Source organism: Pristis pectinata, chromosome 27 (genome assembly GCF_009764475.1).
Source record: "Pristis pectinata isolate sPriPec2 chromosome 27, sPriPec2.1.pri, whole genome shotgun sequence".
NCBI classification, from domain to species: Eukaryota; Metazoa; Chordata; class Chondrichthyes; order Rhinopristiformes; family Pristidae; genus Pristis; species Pristis pectinata.
In genome coordinates, this window is record NC_067431.1 from 30,632,922 (window position 1) to 30,657,946 (window position 25,025).

Sequence of the window (25,025 nt, forward strand, 5' to 3'; positions counted from 1 at the left end):
GTGGTACGAACCTCGAACAACCCAGCCCTGGGCACAGTCTGAGTGCGTGAAGGTCAGACTGTCAACAGGACACATGATGAACATTTGTGATGAGGTTCTGTGGGATCTGTCTGTGCCAAATCTTGATCAAGCTCTCCGAATGAATTTTATGATGGTGCTACTGCGAGACATTCCCTCTCAGGAGCGCTGAACTAATTAATCAATCTGGAACTGGACTTTTAATTGGAGCATGACCTTTTCTTAGTTAATTTTTGGTTCTGTTCTGGGTGAGGTGAAGGGGGAGGGTTTATGCCAGTCTTCAGCACACTCAGGTGTTTGAAAAGAAACATCTAGGCATCAACTCTGGTCTCTACAAATTAGTTCTTCAAAAATATCGTCATTTTCTTCCCAATAATCAAACAACATTTGCTTTTTGCCCCATCCTGCCTGTAATTTTCCTGTAAAAAAAAAAGCAGGTTTTTTCAGCAGTTTGTGAGAGATTTTCAAAGATGTACGGGGGAAAATCAAAATGTAACTTCTCTACAGTTGACATGTACTGCCAGTACAGGACTTGATCGACGGGAGGAACACAGTTAGAGCTCTAGAGTACAGTGTACAGTTCTGGTCGTCATGCTGCAGAAGGGATTCACCAGGACGTTGCCTGGAATGGAGGGCTGTGGTTACAAGGAGAGGTTGGACAGGCTGGGTTTGTTGCCACTGGAGGGTAGCAGGCTGAGGGGAGACATTGCAGAGATGTATTAAATTATGAAGGGTGGAGATAAGGAAGATAGTCTTTTTCCCAGGGCAGTTGAGTCTGGAACTAGAGGGCACAAGTTTAAGATGTGGAGGGAGAAATTTAAAGGGCATCTGAGGGGTAAGTTTTTCACACAGAGGGTAGTAGTTATCTGGAACAGTCTGCCAGAGGAGGTGGTGGAGGCTGATACAATTATAATGTTTAAAAGGTATTTGGACAGGTACTTGGATAGGAAAGGTGTCGAGGGTTACGGGCCTAATGCGGGATGTTAGTGCAGACAGGCACCACGGTCAGCATGGATAAATGGGCCAAACGGCCTGTTTCTGTGCTCTACGATTCTATGAAATTTTCCAATTCATAACAGTCAAACAAATATAAACCCCTACAGTTGTTGGTTGCATGGAATCTGGCTGCTAAATGCAGGCTGTTAAATTTATTAATCAAGTTGCTAAATCACCACCCTGCCCACTTCTTCCTTTCCTAGAGTCAGCAAGTCAACAATTCAAAGGTAGGTTTGCCCACTTCCACGGGGAGCTTTACTTGAATTAGCCACACATTAAAAGCAGTCGGTTTAACCGAATGAAGTGAGAGTGACAGCTGTCAGCTTTCTGGTTTGTGTTGTCAGGAATCACCCTTTCTCTTGTGTGGCAGGCTCCAGCCCTTGCTGTGTACACACTCAGGCCAGAGAGCCACCACAAGGAAAGCATTCAACTTCCGGCCTTCCCTCCCAGGCCGTGCCTGTAACGAGGGAGGAATTCTCCACACTTCCTGCACTAGCGGCTGTCATCCATCCCTTCTCCTTCCCGACCAAAGCAACCAAAGCATTCATTTATTATTTTAATAATTTATACTGTTTTATTAGATTTTCATCAAACATAAAGATCTTATTTCCTTTGGATAGAGGGTTAATTTCCATGTTGGATAAGTTGTAAGTCAGGTAGCACGGAATATTAACATGTGGTTCAATAACTCCGTTGACCTTTCATTGTGGTGTGGCTGACATCACCCTTCTTATTGGTCAAGTTGCGTCTATCCTAGTTTGTAATGATCCCTGAATAATGCATCAAGTAGTAAACTTCCTTCTTCAAAAAACAATCCAATGAACTAAGTCCTATTTGCTGCATTTCTAGATGACTTTGATTGTTTGAATGGTAAGGTCTAAATCCAGGAAGTAGTTGACAGGGCAGGTGTTGAGAGGCCAAATCCTCAGCGTGGAATTGGAGGTCACCATGTCGGGGTAAGGAGTCCATATTTAGGACCGAGTTAAGAAGGGGTTACCATAGAACCATAGAACAATACAGGACAATACAGGCCCTTCGGCCCACCATGTTGTGCCAACCTTCAAACCACACCTAAGACTATCTAACCCCTTCCTCCCACATATCCCTCTATCTTAAATTCCTCCGTATGCTTACCTAACACTCTCTTGAACTTGATCAACGTATCAGCCTCCACCACCACCCCAGGCAGCGCATTCCATGCACCAACCACTCTCTGGGTGAAAAACCTCCCTCTGACATCTCCCTTGAACTTCCCACCCAATACCTTAAAGCCATGTCCTCTTGTATTGACCATTGGTGCCCTGGGGAAGAGGTGGTGGCTGTCCACTCTATCTATCCCTCTTAATATTTTGTACACCTCTATCATGTCTCCCCTCATCCTCCTTCTCTCCAATGAGTAAAGCCCTAGCTCCTTTAGTCTCTCCTCATAATCCATACTCTCTAATCCAGGCAGCATCCTGGTAAATCTCCTCTGCACCCTCTCCAATGCCTCCACATCCTTCCTATAATGAGGCGACCAGAACTGGACACAGTACTCTAAGTGTGGCCTAACCAGAGTTTTGTAAAGCTGCATCATTACTTCGCGGCTCTTAAACTCGATCCCACGATTTATGAAAGCTAACATCCCATAAGCTTTCTTAACTACCCTGTCCACCTGTGAGACAACTTTCAGTGATCTGTGGATATGAACCCCCAGATCCCTCTGCTCCTCCACACTGCCCAGAATCCTGCCATTTACCTTGTACTCCGCCTTGGAGTTTGTCCTTCCAAAGTGTACCACCTCGCACTTCTCCAGATTGAACTCCATCTGCCACTTCTCAGCCCAGCTCTGCATCCTATCAATATCCCTCTGTAAGCTTTGACAGCCCTCAACACTATCCACAATACCACCAATCTTTCTGTCATCTGCAAACTTGCTAACCCACCCTCCCACCCCCTCATCCAAGTCATTAATAAATATCACAAAATGTAGAGGTCCCAGAACCAATCCCTGTGGGACACCACTAGTCACAGCCCTCCAATCCGAATGCACTCCCTCCACCACAACCCTCTGCTTTCTTCAGGCAAGCCAATTCTGAATCCACACGGCCAAGCATCCCTGGATCCCTTGGCCTCTGACCTTCTGAAGAAGCCTACCATGTGGAACCTTGTCAAACGCCTTACTAAAATCCATGTAGACCACATCCACTGCACTACCCTCATCAATCTTCCTGGTCACCTCCTCAAAGAACCCTATCAGGCTTGTGAGGCAAGATCTTCCCTTCACAAAGCCATGCTGGCTGACCCTAATCAGTCCATGATTCTCCAAATGCTCATAGATCCTATCCCTTAGAATCCTTTCTAACAGCTTACCCACCACAGACCTAAGGCTTACTGGTCTGTAATTCCCTGGACTATCCCTACTACCTTTTTTGAATAAGGGGACAACATTCGCCACCCTCCAATCCTCCGGTACCATTCCCGTGGACAACGAGGACTCAAAGATCCTAGCCAATGATTCAGCAATCTCCTCCCTCGCCTCGCGAAGCAGCCTGGGGAATATTCCGTCAGGCCCCAGGGACTTATCTGTCCTAATATTTTCTAACAGCTCCAACACATCCTCTCTCTTGATATCTACATACTCTAGAATATTACCCTCACCTACACTGTCCTCAGCATCATCAAGACCCCTCTCCTTGGTGAATACTGAAGAGAAGTATTCATTGAGAACCTCACCCACTTCCACAGCTTCCAGGCACATCTTCCCACCTTTGTCTTTAATCGGACCTACCTTTACTCATCATCCTTCTGCTCTTCACATACAAGAAAAAAGCCTTGGGATTCTCCTTAACCCTACTCGCCAAAGCCTTTTCATGTCCCCTTCTCGCTCTCCTCAGCCCCTTCTTAAGCTCCTTCCTCACTACTCTATATTCGTCACAAGCCCTATCCGATCCTTGCTGCTTACACCTTATGTATGCTGCCTTCTTCTTCCTAACTAGTTGTTCCACCTTCCTTGCCACCCATGGTTCCTTCACCCTACCATTCCTTCTCTGCCTCACCAGGACAAATTTATCCCTAACATCCTGCAAAAGATCCCTGAACATCGACCACATCTCCATAGTACATTTCCCTTCAAAAATGTCATCCCAATTTACACTCTCAAGTTCTCGCCTTATAGCCTCATCATTTGCCTTTCCCCAATTAAATATCTTCCCATCCTCTTTGCTCCTATCCCTGACCATGACAATGCCAAAGGTTATGGAGCAGTGGTCACTGTCCCCCAAATGCTCACCCACCAACAGATCTGTCACCTGACCCGGTTAATTACCTAAAATTAGATCTAATATGGCATTCCCTCTAGCCGGCCTGTCAACATACTGTGACAGGAGTCCGTCCTGGACACACTTAACAAACTCCGCCCCGTCTAAACCTTTGGCACTAAGCAGGTGCCAATCAATATTTAGGAAGTTGAAGTCTCCCACGATAATAACCCTGTTATTTTTGCATCTTTCCAAAATCTGCCTCCCAATCTGCTCCTCAGTATCCCTACTGCTACCGGGGGGGGGACCTCATCCCTCTTCCTACTTATGTCGTTGATCCCAGTAGAGTAACTGCTCCTTTCTTGTTCCTAACTTCCACCCATATTGACTCTAGGGAGGATCCATCTACATTATCCACCCTTTCTGCAGCTGTAACAGTGTCCCTGACCAGTATCGCCACCCCCTCCCCTCCTTCTCCCCCCTCTCCCTATCCCTTTTAAAACACTGAAAACCAGGAACATTCAATATCCATTCCTGCCCTGATGTCAGCCATGTTTCTGTGATAGCCACAATATTGTAGTCCCATGTGCTTAGCCAAGCTCTCAGTTCATCACCCTTATTCCTGATGCTTCTTGCATTTAAGTAAATGCACTTTAGCCCCTTCTCCTTTCTACTTTTATAGCCTGTACTCTGCTTCTTCCTCAAAGCCTCACTACATGTTAGATCTGCCTTTTCCCCATCCCCCTCTTCCTCTGACCTACTCCTCTGGTTCCCATCCCCCTCGCAAACTAGTTTAAACCCTCCTGAACCACCTTAGCAAACCTGGCTGCAAGGATATTGGCCCCCCTCGGGTTTGGGTGTAACCCATCCTCTCTGTGCACGTCCCACCTTCCCCAGAAGAGATCCCAATGATCCAAAAATCTAAAGCCTTCCCTCCTGCACCAACTTCTCAGCCACGCATTTATTTGGCATCTCCTTGTATTCCTACCTTCACTATCGCATGGCACTGGCAGCAATCCCGAGATTGCTACCCTTGAGGTCCTGTTCTTCAGCCTTCTGCCTAACTCCCTAAACTCACTTTTCAGGACCTCATCCCTCTTCCTACTTATGTCGTTGATACCAACATGAACCACGACTTCTGGCTGTTCTCCTTCCCGCTCAAGAATGCTGTGGACCCGATCAGAGACATCCCGGACCCTGGCACCTGGGAGGCAACATAGCATCCGGGATTCATGCTCACTGCCACAGAACCTCCTATCTGTTTCCATGACTATTGAGTCCCCTATCACGACAGCCTTCCTCTTCTCCTCCCTTCCCTTCTGAGCAGCAGGACCAGTCCCAATGCCAGAGACCTGGCTACTGCTGCTTGATCCCTGTAGGTCATCCCCCTCAACAGCCTTCAAAGCAGAAAACCTGTTGTTGAGGGGAACAGCCTCCAGGGTCCTCTGGTCTATCACCCCTTCTATCTACTTCCTGGACCCCAGAAGTACCTGCTCTAAGTGGGGGGGGGTGACTGTCTCCCAATGTACAGTATCTACATAACTCTCTCCCTCCCTGATGGGTTATGAATCTTTGGAATTTTTTGCTAGCAATACAATGGATAATGGTTGTTGAGTACATTCCAAGCTAGAATTGATGGACTCAGGGAAGTCAGGGAAATGGAGACCATAGGAGACATTCGGCCCATTGATTCTATGCTGGGTAATCCCATCAATCACAGTCATCCACTTATTTCCCTGTAACCTATTCTCCCACCCATTAACTCCCCCCGATTCTCCAGACACACACCTACATTAGGGCTAATTTACAGCAGCCAATTAACCTACCAGTGCATTTTTGGGATGTGGGTGGAAACCGGAGCATCCAGGGTAACCCATGTAGTTATTGGGGGGATGTGAAACTCTCCACAGGTAGTGCCCGAGGTCAGGATTGAACCCAGGTCTCTCGATCAATGCTGCAGCAGCACTATCTGCTGTGCCTATGCGCTGCATCAGGAAAGACCACCTGACTGACCACAGTTGGAGTCAACATCCACTGGCTTTGAGAAAGAGAGTGGGTTTAACAGACTAATTAGCTCACTGTAATTTTCCTATGCCAAGTTATGTGAAAGCAAATAAGACCTGGGTGGAATTAAATATGATTCTATTGTTCTGTCTGTAAAAATTATTCAAATTCAGTGATACTTCTGAAACTCTCTGCTTTTTCCCTGAAGTCATTGAGCTCAGAAGGTTGTGGTGTGTGAATAAATTAATATTCTGTGCCAAGGTTTCTGGTCTTTGATGCAAGTTGATTAGAAGTCATGGGGTCGATCCAAGGCAGTGCTGTGAAGCGTAAATCCAGCAGTAAGGAAAAGAAGTGTTACCTTTACTGATTTCATTTGTTTCATTGAAGAACATGATAATGGAAATGGCAGCAATTGCTGTCAGCAAGTGCAATGCTATTTATTAACAGCAATGTTGTGTCAATTGAAGAAATTAAAGATAGTTTCAGTACAATAAATTGTGTTCCACCAGGATCCAATTTAATGTTATTAAAAAAAATGTTTCATCTTGCTTCAGTGTGTTGAACATAAAGAATATCTATTCAGACTTATCAGCTATCTAAAATAAGGAGCAGTCTCACTTCAATGTTTAAACAGTTGCTGCCCTCTTATACAGTGTTCATAGCACCGTTAACACACAAGCGAATGTTGTTCAATAGTTTATCTATTTACATTACTCGGTTATAATGGTGTCTGGGCAGCCATCCAACTGGAACCCTCCGTGACCTCTACCGACCTCTCTGAAGGTGGCCAATGGAGACAAAGGGAAATGCAGGTTGGGGCTGGGGTTAAGGTGCTCACGCAGGTAGCTGGGGTAATGAAGTTAGTGTCAACAGGAGCGGAGGGCGGGTTAGAGCAGGGAAACATTCCGATGGGATGGTTACACGAGAAACCACCTGATGAGCTTGTGTTTCAGAAACATTCTTCTGAAGCTCTCTGGAGGTCGAGATAGAAGCTCCTCCTCAGTTACGTGTGAGCAGATTTTGGAAACCCAGCACAAGGCACTGCCAAGGTATTATTGGCAAAAGCAGTTGAGGATGATCTTCTAACCTCTTGAACTTTAACCCAACAGGATGTTCAACAGGAGGGCAGCCCTTTGAAACTTTCAGTTAGCATTAAGTCATATATTTGTACAGCATAGAAACAGGCCCTTGGGCCCACCGTGTCTATGCCAACCATCATACCTATCTACACTGACCCCACTTAGAGTCACAGAACAATACAGCACAGATACAGGCCCTTCAGCCCAACCAGTCCATGCCGACCACGGTGCCCACCTGGCTTGTCCCAATCTCCTACGTTCGGCCCATATTCCTCCAAGCCCCGCCCCTCCATGTACCTGTCCAAGTGCTTCTTAAATGACACCACTGTACCTGCCTCACCCACTTCCTCTGGCAGCTCGTTCCATACACTCACCACCCTCTGCGTGAAAAAGTTGCCCCTCAAGTCCCATTTAAATCTTTCCCCTCTCACCCTAAACCTATGCCCTCCAGTTTTGGACTCCCCTACCCTGGGGAAAAGACTTACCGTCCACCTTATCTATGCCTCTCATGATTTTATAATCCTCTGTAAGATCGCCCCTCATTCTCCTACGCTCCAAAGAATAAAGGCCCAGCCTGGCTAACCTCTCCCTGTAACTTGGGCCCTCTAGTCCTGCTAACATCCCAGTAAGTATTTTCTGCAGTCTTTCCAGTTTAACCACGTCTTTCCTATAACAGGGTGATCAAAACTGTACACAGTGCTCCAAGTGCACCCTCACCAATGACTTACACAACTGCAACATAATGTCCCAACTCCTATACTCAATGCCCTGACTGATGAAGGCCAGTGTGCTAAACGCATTATTCACCACCCTGTCAACCTGTGATGCCTCTCTCAATGAACTATGTACTTGTACTCCTAGGTCCCTCTGTTCCATTACACTCCCTGGTGCCCGACCATTCATAGTATTAGTCCTACACTGCTTTGACTTTCCAATATACATCACCTCACACTTATCTGTATTGAAATCCATTTGCCACTCCTCGGCCCACTTCCCGAACTGATCAAGATCCCCCCTGTAATCTACAATAACCTTCTTCACTGTCAACAACACCCCCTGATTTCATGTCACCAACAAACTTACTTGCCAGCACTAATTCCCATCCCTCTGTGCCCTGCTCGTTCAAGCACCTGTCCAGATGCCTCTTAAAAGTTGTTACTGTTCCTGCCTCCACCACCTCCTCTGGCAGCTTATTCCAGATACCAACCACTTTGCATGAAAAAATTTACTCCTCAGATCCCGTTTAAACCTCCTCCCTCTCACCTTAGACCTATGCCCCTCCCATGGGAAACAGACCCTGGCTATCTACCGTCTATGTCTTTCATACTTTTGTATACCTCGACCATGCCACTTCTCAGCCTCCTTTGCTCCAGGAGAACGTTCCCAGCCTATCCAATCTCTCCTGATAACTCAAACCTTCTGATCCAGGCAACAACCCTGTGAATTTTTTCTGCACCCTCTCTGCCTTAATCGCATGACCAGAACTGCCCACAATGCCCCAGGTGCAGCCGAACCAACATCTTGTACAGCTGTAACATGACGTCCCAACTCTTATACTCAGTGCCTCAGCCACTGAAGGCAAGCACACTATACGCCTTCTTCACCACCCTGTCTACCTGTGTTGCCACTTTCAGGGAACTATGTACCTGTACCCCAAGGGCTGTGTTCAACAACACTCACCAGGACCCCATTCACTGTGTATGTCCTGGCCTGGTTTAACTTCGCAAAGTGCATCACCTTACACCTGTCTGAGTTAAATTCCATCCGCCGTTCCTTTGCCCACTTTCCCAGTTGATCAGTATCCTGTTGTAACCTTAGACAACCCTCTTCATTGTCCACCACACCACCAGTATTGGCATCTTCTGCAAACTTACTGACCATGCCTCCTACGTTCTCATCCAAATCATTAACATAAATGACAAACAGCAAAGGACCCAGAATGTATCCAATTTGTTAGCTCACCCTGGGTCCCATGTGTTCTAACGTTCCATGTGGGACCTTGTCAAAGGCCTTGCGAAAGTCCGCGTAGACAATGTCTACCACCCTTCCCTCATCAATCCTCGTGGTCACCTCTTCAAAAGACTCAATCAAATTCCTGAGACGTGATTAGCCATGCACAAAACCATGCTGAGTATCCCTAATCAATCCTTGACTTTCCAAATGCTCATAGGTCCTGTCCCTCAGTATCTCTTCCAGTAACTTTCCCACCACTGATGTCAACCTCACCGGCCTGTAGTTCCCCGGCTTATCCCTGCTGCCCTTCTTAAATAAACTCACAACATTAGCCACCCTTCAATCTTCTGGTACCTCACCTGTGGCCAACGAAGATACAAAAATCTCTGCCAGGGCGCCAGCAAACTCCTTCCTTGCTTCCCACAACATCCTAGGATACACCTGGTTAAGCCGCAGGGATTTATCCACTTTTATGCTTTTCAGAACCTACAACACATCCTTTGTAATGTTAATATTTTCTAGAATATCACTATTCTCTTCCCTGAATTCCCCATCCTCCATGTTCTTCTCCAAGGTAAAAACAGACTAGAAATATTCATTTAAGCCCTAGTCCATCTCCCTTGGCTCCACACATAGACGACCACACCAATCCTTAAGCTCAATCCTTGTCTCCCTAGCCTCCCTCATGCTCTTAATATTTATAGAATCTTTGAGAATTCTGTGTTATCTGCCAAGGATATCTCATGTCCACTATTTGCCCTGCTAATTTCCTTAAGTGTACTACTACATGCTTATACTCCCCGAGGGATTCGCTTTATCCCAGCTGCCCATACCTGGAGTACACGTTTTTCCTGACCAGACCCTCAATATCTCTCATCAACCAAGGTTCCCTACTCCTGCCAGCCTTGCCCTTCACTCTAACAGGAACCTGAGCTTTCTCTATCTCACTTTTAAAAGCCTCTCACTTGCGAGACATCCCTTTGCCTGCAAACAGCCTCTCCCAATCAACTTCTGCAAATTCCTATCTTATACCATAATAATTAGCTTCCCCCAAATTAGGACTTCAACTTGCAGACCAGTCCTTTCTTTTTCAGTGACTATCTTGAACTATTAGTACTATGGTCACTAGTCCCAAAGTGCTCCCCCATCGATACGTCAACCACTTGCCCAGTTTCACAAGGAGGTCAAGTGTTGCCCTTCTACAGTAGGCCCATCCACATTTTGCTTCAGTAAATTTTCCTGAACACACTTACATTCTGCCCCATCTAATCCCTTAACACCAAGACAGTCCCAGTTAATATTAGGGAAGTTAAAATCACCTACTATTACAACCCTATTATTCCTACACCCATATAATGATTTCCCTACATGTTTGCTCCTCTAATTCCCACTGACTATTGGGAAGCCTATAGTGCAGTCCCACCAAAGTGATCACCCCTCTTTTATTTCTACCCACATCGCCTCGCTGGACATTCCCCCCGGGATATCCTCTCTAAGGACTGCCATGGTGTTCTCCCGAAGCAATAGTGCAGCTACCTATCTGCACCTCTCCCTCCTCCTCTCTTCCCCCCATCTCTGTCATGCCAGAAGCATCTGTACCTCAGAACAGCTGCCAGTCCTGCCCATCCTTCAACCATGTTTCTGTAATATCCCAGTCCCGTGTTCCGACCCGTGCCCTGAGCTCAGCTGCCTCACCTGTCAGGCTTCTTGCATTAAAATAAATACAGTTTAACCTGTCAGACCTGCCGCTGCCTGTCCCGGGCTGCTGGACTTGCTCGCTTTAACCTGTATATTTGCTTCAACTTCCTCATCTGCACCCCGCCCCCCCAACACCCACACCTCCCCCCCCCGACCATGCCTCTCCTTCTCTTTCCTAGCCTATCCCCTTTTCTTCTACCCCCCTGCTTTTTCCTCCTTACCTTCGACCCATCCCCTGGTGGGTCTGCTCCCCCCCTCCTCCCCGCACCTGCCCATCACTATCTCTTACCTGCATCTACCTGTCACCACCCTGTGCCCACCCCACCTCCCCTCTTTTGTCCACCTATCACTGCCCTGCTTTTCCCTCCTATATATTGGGCTTCCCCTTTTCCTATCTTCAGTCCTGCTGAGTTCCACCAGCATCATCGTGTTTTTCATGAAAGGTTAAATGAGTCCCTTCCCAGTTTGTTCCACCACAGTACTGAGTGATTTTCCTTGCACTTGAGTTGGCAAAATTGGAATTAACAGCCCTATTTAAATAAATGCATTGAGTCTCTAACATACAAATTAAATGTCATTTTTTGTTTTGTCGTCTCTACCTTTATTGAATTTTGCTATGATTTACAAACTGATGGCACAGAGAGCCAATCCAATCTGTGGCAGATAGGTTGGATTTACAAAGAAAACCTGCCTCATAATTTCATCATTTTGGAAAATTTTGAATTTGAATCCCAGTAATATCATTTAGGTAGCAGAGGAATATTAATATCCTTTGTGGGAAAAAAAGTAATTGTAGCTCTTTAATGCAACAATATCATTCTCTAAAGTGAAATTAAATCCAACTTTATCCGAAGCCATTCTGACCAGAACATTGAAACAGATTGAGTTGTGAAGAAGTTAGGCTTTATGTAACAGACCGTGTTCTGATTTTGGACAGCGTTTGGTTTATGGCTCTGGGATGTGGAGGGCTGCAGGTCAGCCGAAGTTTTGTTGAATGTGATTATTTTTTCAAGATGAGAGTTTTTGCATAATTTGCAGGTTTATATTTATTCAGCATCGGGAGCCTTGCCAACTACACTTGACGTTCAATGGCTTTGCCATCACTGAGTCTGCATCAGCTTCCCAGGCATTACTGTGGACCAGAAGTTCAGCTGCATCAGCCATGTAAATACGGTGGTTCCAAGGGCAGCTCAGAGGCCAGGTTTCCTACAGCGACTGACGCACCCCATCGTACCCCAAAGCCTTTTCATCAACTACAAGTTGGCAACATCGTTCCTTTGCCTGGTTACGTGCAGCTCCGGCAACAGCTTGACGTCATCCTGGACAAAGCACCCTGTTGATCAGTCCCTTATCCCCCACCCCAATTGTTCTTCCCTCCACCACCAGCACGTTGTGATGCAGAGTGCATTGCAGTTACTCACCTGCCTGCTCTAACAACACCTCCCACCAAGGACAAGGGCAGCAGATGCACGGGAACACTACCACTTACAGGTTCATGTGCCATCCTGGCTTGGAGACATATCACTGGTCCTTCAGTGCTGTTGGGTCCAATACTGGGACTCAGTGCCCAACAGCACTGTGGCAGCACCTTCATCAGGAGGACGGCAGCGGTTTACCTCCTGAAAGGTTCATTAGGGATGGGAAATAAATGCTGCCTTACCTTGCACAGATCCTGAAAAACAGATAAATGAAAAAAATCTGTCCACAGCCCAGAGCCTTAATGCATTTATCTGAGCTGAGACTGGGGGCTTATACCCAGTGCAGGCTGAAGCCATCACATTCACTCTCTCCTTGTCGGGCTGGTTCGGTAGGGCAGGCTCCAGTTCCCACTCTAGGATCCTGAGCACAAATGTTTAGTGTGATACTTCAGTGCAGTGTCAGGGAGCTGCATTGTATCTTCCCAGTGAAGCGATAAACAGATCCTCTTCCCCCCGTGGGCAGATGCTAATGGTCCCACCAAAGACCAGATCAAAGTCCTTCCTGATGTTCTGCCCAATATCTATCCATGTCTCAACATTGCAAGAGCAGATTATCAAGGCTTTACCACATTCCTGCTTACGGGAGCTTGCATGGTGCATCATGGCAGCCACGTTCCTACATTGTAACAGTGACCACACTGCAAACGGCCATGGAGACCGTAGGTGCTGGAATCTGGAGCAAAAAATAAAATCCTGTTGGGGAGGATGGTGTGGGCGGAGGAGGAGAACAAAGGGTGATGGGGGTGGGTGTAGGACGAGCAGGGTAGATCGGTGTAGGAGGAGCAGGGTAGATCGGTGTGGGGGAGCAGGGTAGATCGGAGGAGGGGGTAGGTCGGTGTAGGGGAGCGGGGTAGATTGGAGGAGGGGGTAGATCGATGTGGGGGAGCAGGGTAGATTGGTGGGGGGTAGATTGGAGGGGGGTAGATCGGTGTAGGAGGAGCAGGGCAGATTGGAGGGGGGGTAGATCGGAGGGGGTAGATCGGTGTGGGGAAGCAGGGTGGATTGGAGGAGGGGGTAGATCGGAGAGGGGTAGATCGGAGGAGGGGAGTTGGGTAGATCAGTGTAGGAGGAGCAGGGTAGATCGGAGGAGCAGGGTAGATCGGAGGGGGGGTAGATCGGTGTTGGGGTAACTGGGCATTTTGCTTTTTACTACAAAGTACTTAGGTGGTTTACAGGACTTTGGTACAATCTAAAAAGCTTTGTCTTTTCTAACCATTTCCACCCAGGCAGAGATGAAACCAGGGAGTTTCCTGATCATATTGTGGTGTCACACTATGATGCACTTTCATATTGCCATCAGTTTTGAGGTTATTTTCACTGCATTTATTGTGACAAATTGTTCCATATTATAAGCATTTTCAAAGTCTCGTTTGGTCAAATGACTCAACTCATTGTCCTATTAGTAAAATGTGATGGAAAAATCAGTTTTCCTGTCTGCCAACATTACAATTTCTACAGCTAAACCCAGAAGTTCAATGCCACTTTAATATCCGTGTAAAGGCCATGAAGTACGTAAGTGTTGATGAACTGAGCCCACGCTTTTCAAAGCGAGACTTGTGGCAGCGCCCATGACATTGGTTGTGTTTGGAAGGTCCTTCCTACCTCCGCAAGCACGTCACCAAAGGACACCACCATTTACCCTATCCCCAAATTTACATGTTCTGATCCATCACTACATAGATTGGCCAGGACATGTCGCCTAAAATTTGACCTTCGATTAGAACAATATATTTTGCTTTTGGATGCAGGTGCAACCTTTTGAATTATTTGCCTTGAATCCCTGGTGGGAGGTTGCTGACTTTTTGGAATAGTTATTTTATGATGTAGGGCCACTGTGGCCAGGTCACTCTGGGCATTGACTTACAAGTGGTTTCAGTTCCTTGAAACGTGGACACGATTATCCTTTCGTGTGTGGTTTCCTTTTGCTTCCAGAATGTCCACTGCTTAAGATGGCCTCACAGGGGACTGAAGAAAGACTTCCTGTCCTTTGGTTTTCTCAGAGTTCTTCAGCAGTGAGACCCTTAATGAAATTTCCTCAGAGTAAAGTTCCATAAACTACAAATGAACACCAAGAAATTATCCAGGAGGATCTGAACGTACACAAGAACCTCATCCTGTGCAAAAGTTGACAAGCTGTAAATGTCCGTAATGCTGCACTAAAATGTCAGTCCAGATAATGAAGTACTTCATCAACTTGAATCTACAATCTTCACACTTGACGTCCCTGGGCTTTAAGTGAACCAATCTGAGTTGAAGTGACTACCTGCCACTGCGGTGTCCCTCCCCACTGAATTCCACCCATCTGCTGTTCTAGTCAGGAGCTCCAGAAGTACTTGACACTTACCCCAGAGAAAGCAGAACAAATAAGTGAGTGAGATTTGCACACATGGTGTACTGATGCACCCCTCCAGGATTCCGAAGTGTTCCCTTCATTGAGGAATTTCTGTTCATTGCACTTACAGAATTTTGTCAGCATTTTACTTAACATTCCAATGGGAATGCTGCTTACTGTTACATCTCCTCCAATGGGAACGCTGCTTACTGCCACATCTCCATCCACCTTTAACCTGCCCTTTTTATACAAAGTGGAGAATCTCACCCCAATTGGAAACTTTTCAGGAAAAAGCCTTGAGCCCTAATCTGCTGGAAAAGGCTTTTTGCAAAGTTTTTGGAAGATTTTTCCAGGGGCTAAAGGTTAGTCTGCCCAAATCGATTACGATTAATTTGGGTGGTAAATTGACAGAATGTAGAAAGTATAAATTGTGCAGAAAGTGATGAATCAGATGTGGTCCTCATTGAACGGCATCATCTTCTATCGTCACACTTCTCTACATCTGATCAATAAACCTCCAGCGTTATTGTGGACTGGAGTCAGTTCTGAAAGGATTTTCTGTTATCTTCAGGAAGATCAATATAAATCTTCTTTAAAATTAACTGATGAATACTTGCACATTTTATCTTTCGGTTAAATTAATATCTGCCACTTCCTTCAGCACTAGGCCCCGGACCAAATTATTGACTGCGTACTATTACACAGTGAGAGATTTAGTTGACAGCTTCCTAGGTATGAGCCAAAATGATTTAGAAGTTGAAATATTTTATCTGAGCTGTTACTGGTGTGTTTTAAGCAGAGTAAATCATTTGGACAACGTTGTGCTTCATGGTTCCATGTTTGCATCATGGGGTTTGTAAGAAAGTTGTCTGTGTCAGCAAAATGTTAGACGCCTGCAATGAGATTGTGTATATTTAGCCTTGTACCTGTTGCTGTGTTGTTACTGGGCATCATTCATGTCGAGTCAAGGAAATTAGCCCATGTGCTGCAGTCCGGTTTTGGTGCCATTGGTTTGTCGACTCAGGTTGCTCCAACTTAATGTCAGCGTGTTTTATTCTGGTGTCCTGTACCTCTGTCACGTTCCACAGTTGGACGGGGGTCATTCAGTCACTGGCAATCCTTTAGTACAAAGTGGGATTTTCTTGGGACAGGGCCTGTAAGTGTGTTGTTGGGGGCTTACTTTCCAATCCAATTCAAAGGAGTGTTAAGTGATTGAGTAAACATTTCAGCTGCCCATTACTGAACCCCGCTGCAACCCTGGGGAAAGCACTGAACTGAGCCCCATCAGCGACTGCATCAACCTGCTCATATTTCATGCCCTTTATTGCTGGTTGATGAACAGTAAGAGCAGTCATTCTTCAGAAGCACACTGACAGATGCCAAGCAGTTAAATGCATGTGCTATCATCTGTGCTGATGGTACTTGGCTGCAGTCTACTCATCTGTAGTTAATGTTCGTAAATGATTCCTGTATGGGCTGCTTCTCAAGTCTGCACAAAATTATTCATAGTCTTGACAAACTGAAGTAATTAAAATAGTGAAATGGAGCAACTTGTCAATTTCAGAGGTGCGTGACTGTATAAAGTGAGGAGGAAAGCCTGTTTGTTACTTTTTAATGGATTTCTTTATTCGTAAGGGAGTGGTGATCGGTGTTATTGTTACGTGGCCTGGTCCTTTTGATAATATAAAGCCTTTCTCACTAAGATTTTTTGCTTCCGATCCAACAGACTCGAGAGCAGGCACAGAGGTCCCAGGATCTGTTGACCATGCTGTCATTGGGGGAGTGGTGGCCGTGGTCGTGTTTGCCATTCTGTGCCTGCTGATTGTACTTGGACGGTACTTTGCCAGACACAAAGGTGAGTGACGAAGGGACCCTACACTGGCACATGCTTCAGAACCTGTCTCAGTGCCCAGTCCTGCTGCACTCACCCTCACCCATCACCCTCTAACCCACGTCGGTTAAGCAGCGCCCCAATTTTCAAGCCCTCCTCTGCACTCTGGTGTTACCCCTTCCTTCTTGTGGTTACTGTACCCAGCACTCCAGCTGTGGCCATCCCTGTTTTGTGTTCTCCACCTCCCCAATAAAGCAGTGCGCCATAATGTAAGTAACCCTGCTACCCCCAGTCGACTGCAACAGCAGAAGATCTCCAGGGTTATCCGTGTTCAGAGGTGAAGATCCTCTTTCTGTCCCCTAATGCCACAGCCAACACTGGGCTCAGCAGGAAGCACCCCCCCTGATCTTCAGAGGTTTATTCCTCGTGGCTATCACATCCACGGGTGCAGTGCATCCAGGATTTCACTGCTTTGTAGATCATGAGGACCATCCAGTCAGTGGTCAAAGGGGTTCTGCAGGGTTTGACATCAGGCAAAGACTCTGTGGACTGGAAGCCAATGCAGGGTTGAGTGGATCTTTAGCTAAATCTGGCCCTCGAGCCTACCTCACCACCCAATGATCTGACCTTGGTCTCAGCTCCTCTTTCCTGGCCAAGTCCCGTACTCGTTGACCCCCTGTAAACCCTGCCACTGTCTGCCTGCAAAGTGTCATTGGCTCAAACTGCACACCTTTCGGGGTAGACTATTCCAAAGGTTCACAGCCCTTTGCGAGGAGAAATCCCTCCTCCATTTGAAGTGGTTCTCTCTTTATCCTGAGGCTCTGCCTCTAGTTCTCCACTCCCCTCTCGGGGATCTGCCTTGTTCAGCCCCCTCAGAACCTTCTCCATTACAATGGGATCACCTCATTGTAGGTTGTTAATCCACAAGCTGATGCTTTCAGACATAATCGTGCAGTTCATAACGTGGTTTTCATGTACCCAAGCTGCATTTGCAATGAAACATGGAACAATGCTTAAATACCTTTGTTTGAACAGCATGTGTATAAAGTGGAGCTGATTTCAGTCATACTTCCCACCGTAAATCACAGGACAGGGAGAGAACACCTCGAGTTTAACCCTACATCCATCTAAGCAAACTTAATTAACAGATCCATCACACTGACAGATAGCTCAGCTGAGCCGGGTTTGCTGCTGTCACTGCAATGGCTAGTTTGTGGTACATATTGTCTTTTTTTAAAAAAATATCTAATTTGGTGTTCTGTTTGGAGATGGTTCTATACCAGCTGACAGCTGGAGGAGCAACCTCACTGACGTTTGGTGAAGGCAGTGGGAGCTAAATATAAGAATGTCAGATGGAGGGACGTTGTCACACTTTGTTTTCAGCACATTAGTCTGTGCAGAAACCCCGCGCGTGTGTGTGTGTACACGTGTGTGTGTGTGTGTGTCTGTGTGTGCTTGTGTGTGTGTGTGTCTGTCTGTCTGCCTGTCTGCACATTCTACCGGGTCTGTTAGAATTGTTCATTGGCATCAAAGGTATTCATGAAGCCACATTAGATTTTTATTACAGATTTTAGATATTCAAGATTTTAGAAATTTAGCATATCTTAACCACTTTCCTTAAACTTTGGAAGGTAGACTTTTCCCCACATGTCACATGGATGACTTATTAATTCACATTTTTAGGTAGTATGCTCTTTGTTGTTGGGGGAGGTGTAGAAATGAAGATATGAAGCCCTTACATTGAGTCCCAAATATCCCTCGTCTCACCTTTTGGCACCAAATGTTTGCTCTAGTTATTAATCCATGGGATGTAGCTGCAATTGACTATGCCAATGCTGGTTACCACCCCTACTCCCCAAAGCTGAGCAATCAAATCTGGCATCACGCAGAGGCCAAACCAGCTAAGAACAGATTTGTTTCCCAGAAGGACATAGGTGAACCAGATGGGTTTAGACCACAGTCCCATAGTTTCATAGTCACCATTATCAACACTAATGTTTCTTTAATTCCATATTTAATTAACTGAATTACAGTTCCCCAGCTGCTATGGCGGGATTTGAACTTGGATCTCTGGAACTCAAACACAGTGCTACCATTCCTGCATTCCAATTGGATGCATAATAATTGCTACCTGATCTTGAATTTGTTGTGCAAGAAAGGCTGAATTTAATGGCAGGGGCTGTTATTATCAAATACATTGCCTGGCAATGTGCTGTGAGCTTCATGATGCGTGGTGGGTTACCACTGATCACTGGGCGATTACTCTCCCTCAGAGTCCAAGATGATGTGTTATCTCCTGGGTGCCAGGGTCTGGGAGTGGGTACGGAACGTTCTGAAGGGGGAGGGAGAACAGCCAGTGGTGGTGGGACATGTTGGTACCAACAACATGGGTAGAAAGGGGGATGAGGTCCTGCAGAGTGAGTTTATGGAGTTGGGTAGGAGGTTAAAAAGCAGGACCTCTAGGGTCATAATCTCGGGATGACTCCCTGTGCCATGTGCTAGTGAGGGTAGGAAGAGGAGGATGAGGCAAATGAACGTGTGGCTGAAGAGCTGGTGCAGGAGGGAGGGCTTCAGGTACAGGGATCATTGGGATGGCTTCTGGGGTAGGTGGGACCTGACAAGAGTCATTACCCTGTTGTGGCTTCAAACTAGTCTCAGGGGACAAATGCTTCAAGTATTTTCTACTTGTGTTTACAGTGACTTTGTAAAAACATTTGGATTAAAATGTGTTTCATTACAGAAACAATGTAAGGGATCAAAGGTGGCTGAGAGGTGTCCCGAGAGAGGTTATAAAATTATGAGAGGTGTAGATGGGGTGGATAGAATCTTCTCCCCAGGGCAGGGGGATCAGAAACAAGAGGGCATGGGTTTATGATGAGAGGAAGGAGGCTTAAAGGGGATCTGAGGGGAAAGTTCCTTTACACAGAGAGAGGTCGATATCTGGAACGTGCTGCCAGAGGGCATGGTAGAATCAGATGCAATCACTACATTTAAAAGCCTTTAGACAGACACTTAAATGGACAAGGCATGGGATACGGTCTTAATGCAGACAAATGGGATTAGTGTAGGTGGGCAAGAAGGTCAGCACGGACCTGGTGGGCCAAAGGGCCTGTTTCTGTGCTGTGCGACTGGAAACGGCAACTCTGAATTTCAAGAAAATATTGCAGTTCTGATTGAACATCAAATAATCTCACTGTAGAAAGTTACAGTTGTTGAATCATCTCAGGATCTATGGCAGGGAGGGAGGTCACTTGCCCCGTGTATCCGCGCAACACAAAACCGTGACTTACCCCACTACTGGGTTACAGCAGATCCAGGCATTTCTGGAAGATGATGAGGGTTAGGCTTAGGTTGATGAAAGTAAGTTTAGTGACTGGACTTTCGATCTGCTTCCATACCCCTCAACTCCCTTCTAGTCCAGAAAGTACCCATGTTGCACTCGTACAGAATTCCAAAGATTCCCGGCCCTTTCTCAGAAAAGAAATTTCCTCCTCATCTCAGGTATAAAAAGACAACTGACCCCCTACCCTGAACCATTCTCTCAAACCCTGTAAGAACCTTGTGCTATGATGAGATCATCTCTTATTCTCTGAACTCCAGAGACTGTAGGCTCTTTCTGCTGAATACTTCCTCATTAGACAGACCTTTCAACTCCAGAATCAGTTCATTGAACCTTTGCCTCAAGGCAAGTGCAGTAAAACTCCAATAATCCAGTACCCTGGAGATTTCCGTGGTGCCGGGGTGTGCCCATTCTCTGGACTATTGGATGTCACTGATGTTGATAGCCCAACTCACCTTTAGTTCATTTCTGTCACATGTGAGTTTAAAGGGAGCGAGAAATGATCCCCAGTGAGTTTAAAGGGAACACGGGAAATGGAACCCGTCTTGTTTCAGCTTCTATACTCCAGCTTGTCAAAGGCCTTGGCTGCACATCTGGCCCACAGTCCAGTTGTTGGTTGACTTTCTTAATTACTTGTTGTAATCAGCTGGTTGCACTAGTGAGTGTCTGTGTTGTGTTTCAGGTACATACTTCACACACGAAGCTAAAGGAGCTGATGACGCAGCAGATGCAGACACGGCAATTATCAATGCAGAGGGCGGACAGAACAACTCCGATGAAAAGAAAGAGTACTTCATCTAAATAAAGTGTAGTCACATGGAGGTGTCCAACTGTTGACATCTTGCAGTTGGTTTTTTAGCATGGTGGACAGGATTGAGGCGTGTACAAGTGGGGTTAGGGGCTCGGGTGGGGAAAGGTGGAGGTTGAGTTCAGTGAGTTCCACAGTTTGACACCTCTGTAAATGCCTAGCCAGGCTTGGACTTAGTTTAGTTCTCTCATTTGCAGAAAACGTCGTGCCTTGTTTTCCCTGCACACACTCCAGCCTTTTGAATTGCCATTTGGAAGCTTGGTGAACTTAGAAGCTCACTTTCATTTCTACACTTAAAGGTCATTTTGCTCAGTGACTGAGGGGTGAGCAGTGTGGCAGTTCAACTTTCGCAGAGGGACACGGATCGAGCATTTTTCTGCAAGTGAGGTTTTGTGTGTGGCGAGATTGATGCTAATTTCATTCTCTTGTATAGACTGTGCGATGTAGGGTACCTCAAACTGTCTGGCTGTGTTCTGGACCAGTGACAGAACATCAACAGCAAACGTAATCAGACCTGACCACTGAGGTCTGTGCCTTTTAGCGTGTGGACAGTATTGAGTTATCACAGTAGGAGCAAGCTTTGTTCCAGACAACTCTTGTTTTTAAAAGATCTCATCAGTCTTTCCCAATTGGCCTTACTTCTCACTAATTTGTTTGCCAAAAATTTGAAAGCTATCTGCAATTCATGATGACCTGTCAGCAAGGTTTATTCCCCAGAGCCCCAACAGAGGCAAGGTGTGCACTGCCTGGGGCAAACGATTCACAATTTGGGCTCATAAACACTAGCATGGTTTTAAAAAGGCATATCCCTTTGTTCATATCGCATGGTTTATATTTAAGAACCTCTTCAAAACAACCACTGCTTACATGGACCGTGTGCATAGATCTCTTTTTAAACAGCAGTGTTTTTTTTTATCGAGCCAGTGATGAAAGTGGTTTGTCCTTGTGCCATTGTATAATGCTATTCGTATTCTATTTAAAGATTTAATTAAAATTGATCAAACGCTGTACAGGAGGCTGTAGTATTTAATGGAAGTTCTGTGTATATCCTGCATTTTACATTCATCCATCCTGTGTCTGCCATGGTAAAGGGATAGTGCCTCTTTAAAGAGTGAAAGTTGCCTTAAAATATTACCATCTTGTGTTTGGCATAAACATTTTCTTTCCCAAACATTTATTTTGCAGTGGAAGCCAGATTCTGTCAAGGCATCGTGTTATTGCTTTTGTAAAACAAAGTGTTTGCCTCCTGGAACTGACGTTTTACAGTTTTAGCTTTGAGGTAAAACTTTCAGGCTGCCAGTGAAGCCTTTTGAGATAAATTGTAGGTGAAGATTATGGAGCATTAACTTCCGATGCAGTGCAAAATCTATTCTCCTGATCTCCATCCAGTACACAGCCCAATTCTGATGTGACATAGCTTTACCTGAAGAGTGTTCATTTTAGGTTATTTTTCTTTTGGTTTGAGATTTAATGTTACAATGCGCGATACACTATCATATCTTTAGGAGTAGACTGGGGAGAGTGAGTTAGCCTCGGTGTTTCTACAGGAGCTTGTGCATTCATTGGAAGGAGGTTTTGCAATGGACTTGCGAAGGTAGGAAGGGTTGGGTAAAGTGGGCAGTGTTGCAATTTTAGGCAATACTTGCTGAAGCTCCTCAATAAGTTCCAAGGAAACTAAACAGAAGTTGAGCTGCTTGAGTATTACAAAGATTATACTTGATAACAAATGCTCAGTGCTCCGTGTGAGAGCGAGGTCACCACAGTAGTGAGTTCCGAGGAAACTAAACAGAAGTTGAGCTGCTTGAGTATTACAAAGATTATACTTGATAACAAATGCTCAGTGCTCCGTGTGAGAGCGAGGTCACCACAGTAGTGAAGGGAATGTGATAACGTACTCAAAAAGTGATTTAATGTGTCTTGTCGCTGTTTTAAATCTAGTTTCTCAGTAATTTGGAGTAATTTGCACCCCTCTTCCTCTCAGCTTTAGTTTGGATTGTACTACAGTGTAGCAGTGTTACTGAGGTAGGTCTTATTATTTTCTCAAAAGAAAGTTAAACAGATTCGTCATGTCTCAGGAAGATGTGTTCTGATTGGCTCTTTGCATCTTGTGTTGAATGCAAAGAATATGCCCCCACACATTAAAATTAAACGTGGCAAATTCAGAGTTTTAGTTGTATATGTTTTTTTTGTGTGAACCCTTTTTTCTCTCAAATGCAGTGCACTGTTTTAATTGTAATATGTATTACTTTGTATAGAGTTAGTTCGAATAATTGGGTCTTGTCATGTGCGAAACAAGTATTGTGCAAAATTGGTTTTAAAAATGGAAACAAAGTTGAAGATTATTGCTGTGTTATATGCACATTAGGTCTGATCTTTAGGCACTAAAGCTGTTTGCTTAGGTCATTTCTTACTTCTAGTGTACATGGGCAATTTTGTGTATTGATAGAACCTCTCATGTTCCCACGCATTTTTTTTGTATCATTTCATGTATGCCATTTTTACAGGAAAAAATATAAAAACTACTGAAGCGTTATTGACTTCTTAATAAAAAAAAGTTAAATGTTCCAAATTTCTGATTTGGTTTTGCGGTGTAATTATCGTCTATGGTTTGCACAGGTAGCTTTTTGTGACGTGTTCATCAGGTTGCAGGTGCCACTGCTGGGGATGCAGTGTGTTCCCACATTGAGATCCAAGATCAACTTTCCGAATGCACTTTGTAACCTTGGTGTCAGTGGAGTACTGTCACACCAATGTGCTCTTTCACTTTTCTCCTTCTGTATCCTTGACGAATGTGTAAGTGAGGTTCGAGTGGTTTCAAACTTTCCAAATTTGCTCAGCTCTGAGTTTTGTTGCTCCGCTATTAGCAGCTGTGCCTTCAGCGGAAAGATCCTAAGCTGTGGAATTCTCTCCTAGAACCTCTCTGCCTCTCCCTCTTCCAAAGCATTCCTTACATCTATGTTTTTCACCAAACCTTTGGCCATCTTCCATAATCGGCACCTTTGTGCCAATGTTTGTGTCTTAATGCTCTTGTGAGGCTTTCTTGGGCCATTTGATATGTTGTAGGCTCTATGTAAATGGAAGTTGTTTTTGTTGTTGGCCTTCCAGACCAATGATAGACACTCTACATCAGTAAATAAATACAACTTTTCATTTGCATTTGCACAGCGCCTTGGGTCATTTCAAAACATTTTACAGCCAATGAACTAGTTAACTAGCTAACTCGTGACTGTTATCTAAACAAAAGCAGCCAGTTTATGCATTGTTGAAGGCCAGGTGGCATTGAGCCAGAACCAGGCAGTGTGCCAGAAGTTTCATTGTTATGTTCAGCCATCAGAATGGGTCTGGAAATTTGAACACACATCAAAACAGACTAAATTAGTGTGAGCAGGTAACTCGGACCAATTCCCTGTGGAACATAAGGGCGGGATTTTCAAACCACAACATGCGTAAACCTAGGGTTTTCAACAATGCAGCACAGTTCCAGAATTTGGACAAAGCATGTGAACTAATCAGTACCAGCTCCTGGCAGGGAGGGAGTTCCTGAAGTACAACAGAAACCTCTGTGTCCAATACTCACCCTGATTCCAGCTGCAGGAAACACGTGGGAGTGGGCATCCCTCTTGTCCAGTGGGCAATGGGACATTATGGCATCAGAGGTGGTTTCCAGGGACATTCGTCAGAAGGTTCTAAACCCCAGCTCTTCAAGGAAATAACATCTCAGACAGCTGATCTATCAGAACAGATTCCACTGTTGTCCTCAGTAGCAGGCTCCAGTGGCTGAGGTGGAGACTGCCCCTCCATCTTTAGGAGGCCTTAGTGGCGTTACAGAAGAGATTTACAAGAACAAATCATCAAAGAGATGAGGGGCTTTGGTTTTCTGGTTAGGCTGTAGAAACTGCAGCTCTTGGGTCCAAGGGAGATCACATAGGGAAATGTAAAATCAGGATGGGTGTAGAGTGTAGACAGAAATGGTCGCGTTGGCAGAAAGGTCAAGAGATAAACAGGTAGAAACTCCTCATGCCAATTATGTTCATTCTTTTATGCCGTGTGGTGCGTGGATGACCAGTGAACCAGAAGTGGACCTGTCACCACAACATCATGGAAGGTTGTAACTCTCAACTAAAACGGCAGTGCCATGTACAACAACGTATCAAGGCCACCCCACCTTACACCAGTTGGTAAAGGTACACTTACACACATGTACCGCACAACCTTTGTGTGATTCTATGAACTTAGCTTCAAACACATT

The 25,025-nt window shown here is 45.5% G+C and overlaps 1 protein-coding gene across 7 annotated transcripts in view; it reads left to right on the forward strand.

Annotated features, from left to right (window-relative positions):
• Nucleotides 1-23,352, forward strand: part of LOC127583608 (cell adhesion molecule 1-like) — a 360,810-nt gene extending 337,458 nt beyond the window's left edge. For 6 of the 7 annotated variants that reach the window (XM_052039737.1, XM_052039739.1, XM_052039741.1 and 3 more), the window contains 2 exons: nt 16,524-16,652; nt 20,651-23,352. In XM_052039737.1, the coding sequence (XP_051895697.1) occupies nt 16,524-16,652; nt 20,651-20,769 (248 nt within the window). In that variant the 3' untranslated portion in view covers nt 20,770-23,352. The remainder of the gene's footprint in view (nt 1-16,523; nt 16,653-20,650) is intronic. The other variant, XR_007958282.1, reaches the window with a different exon arrangement.
• Nucleotides 23,353-25,025: the final 1,673 nt, after the last annotated feature.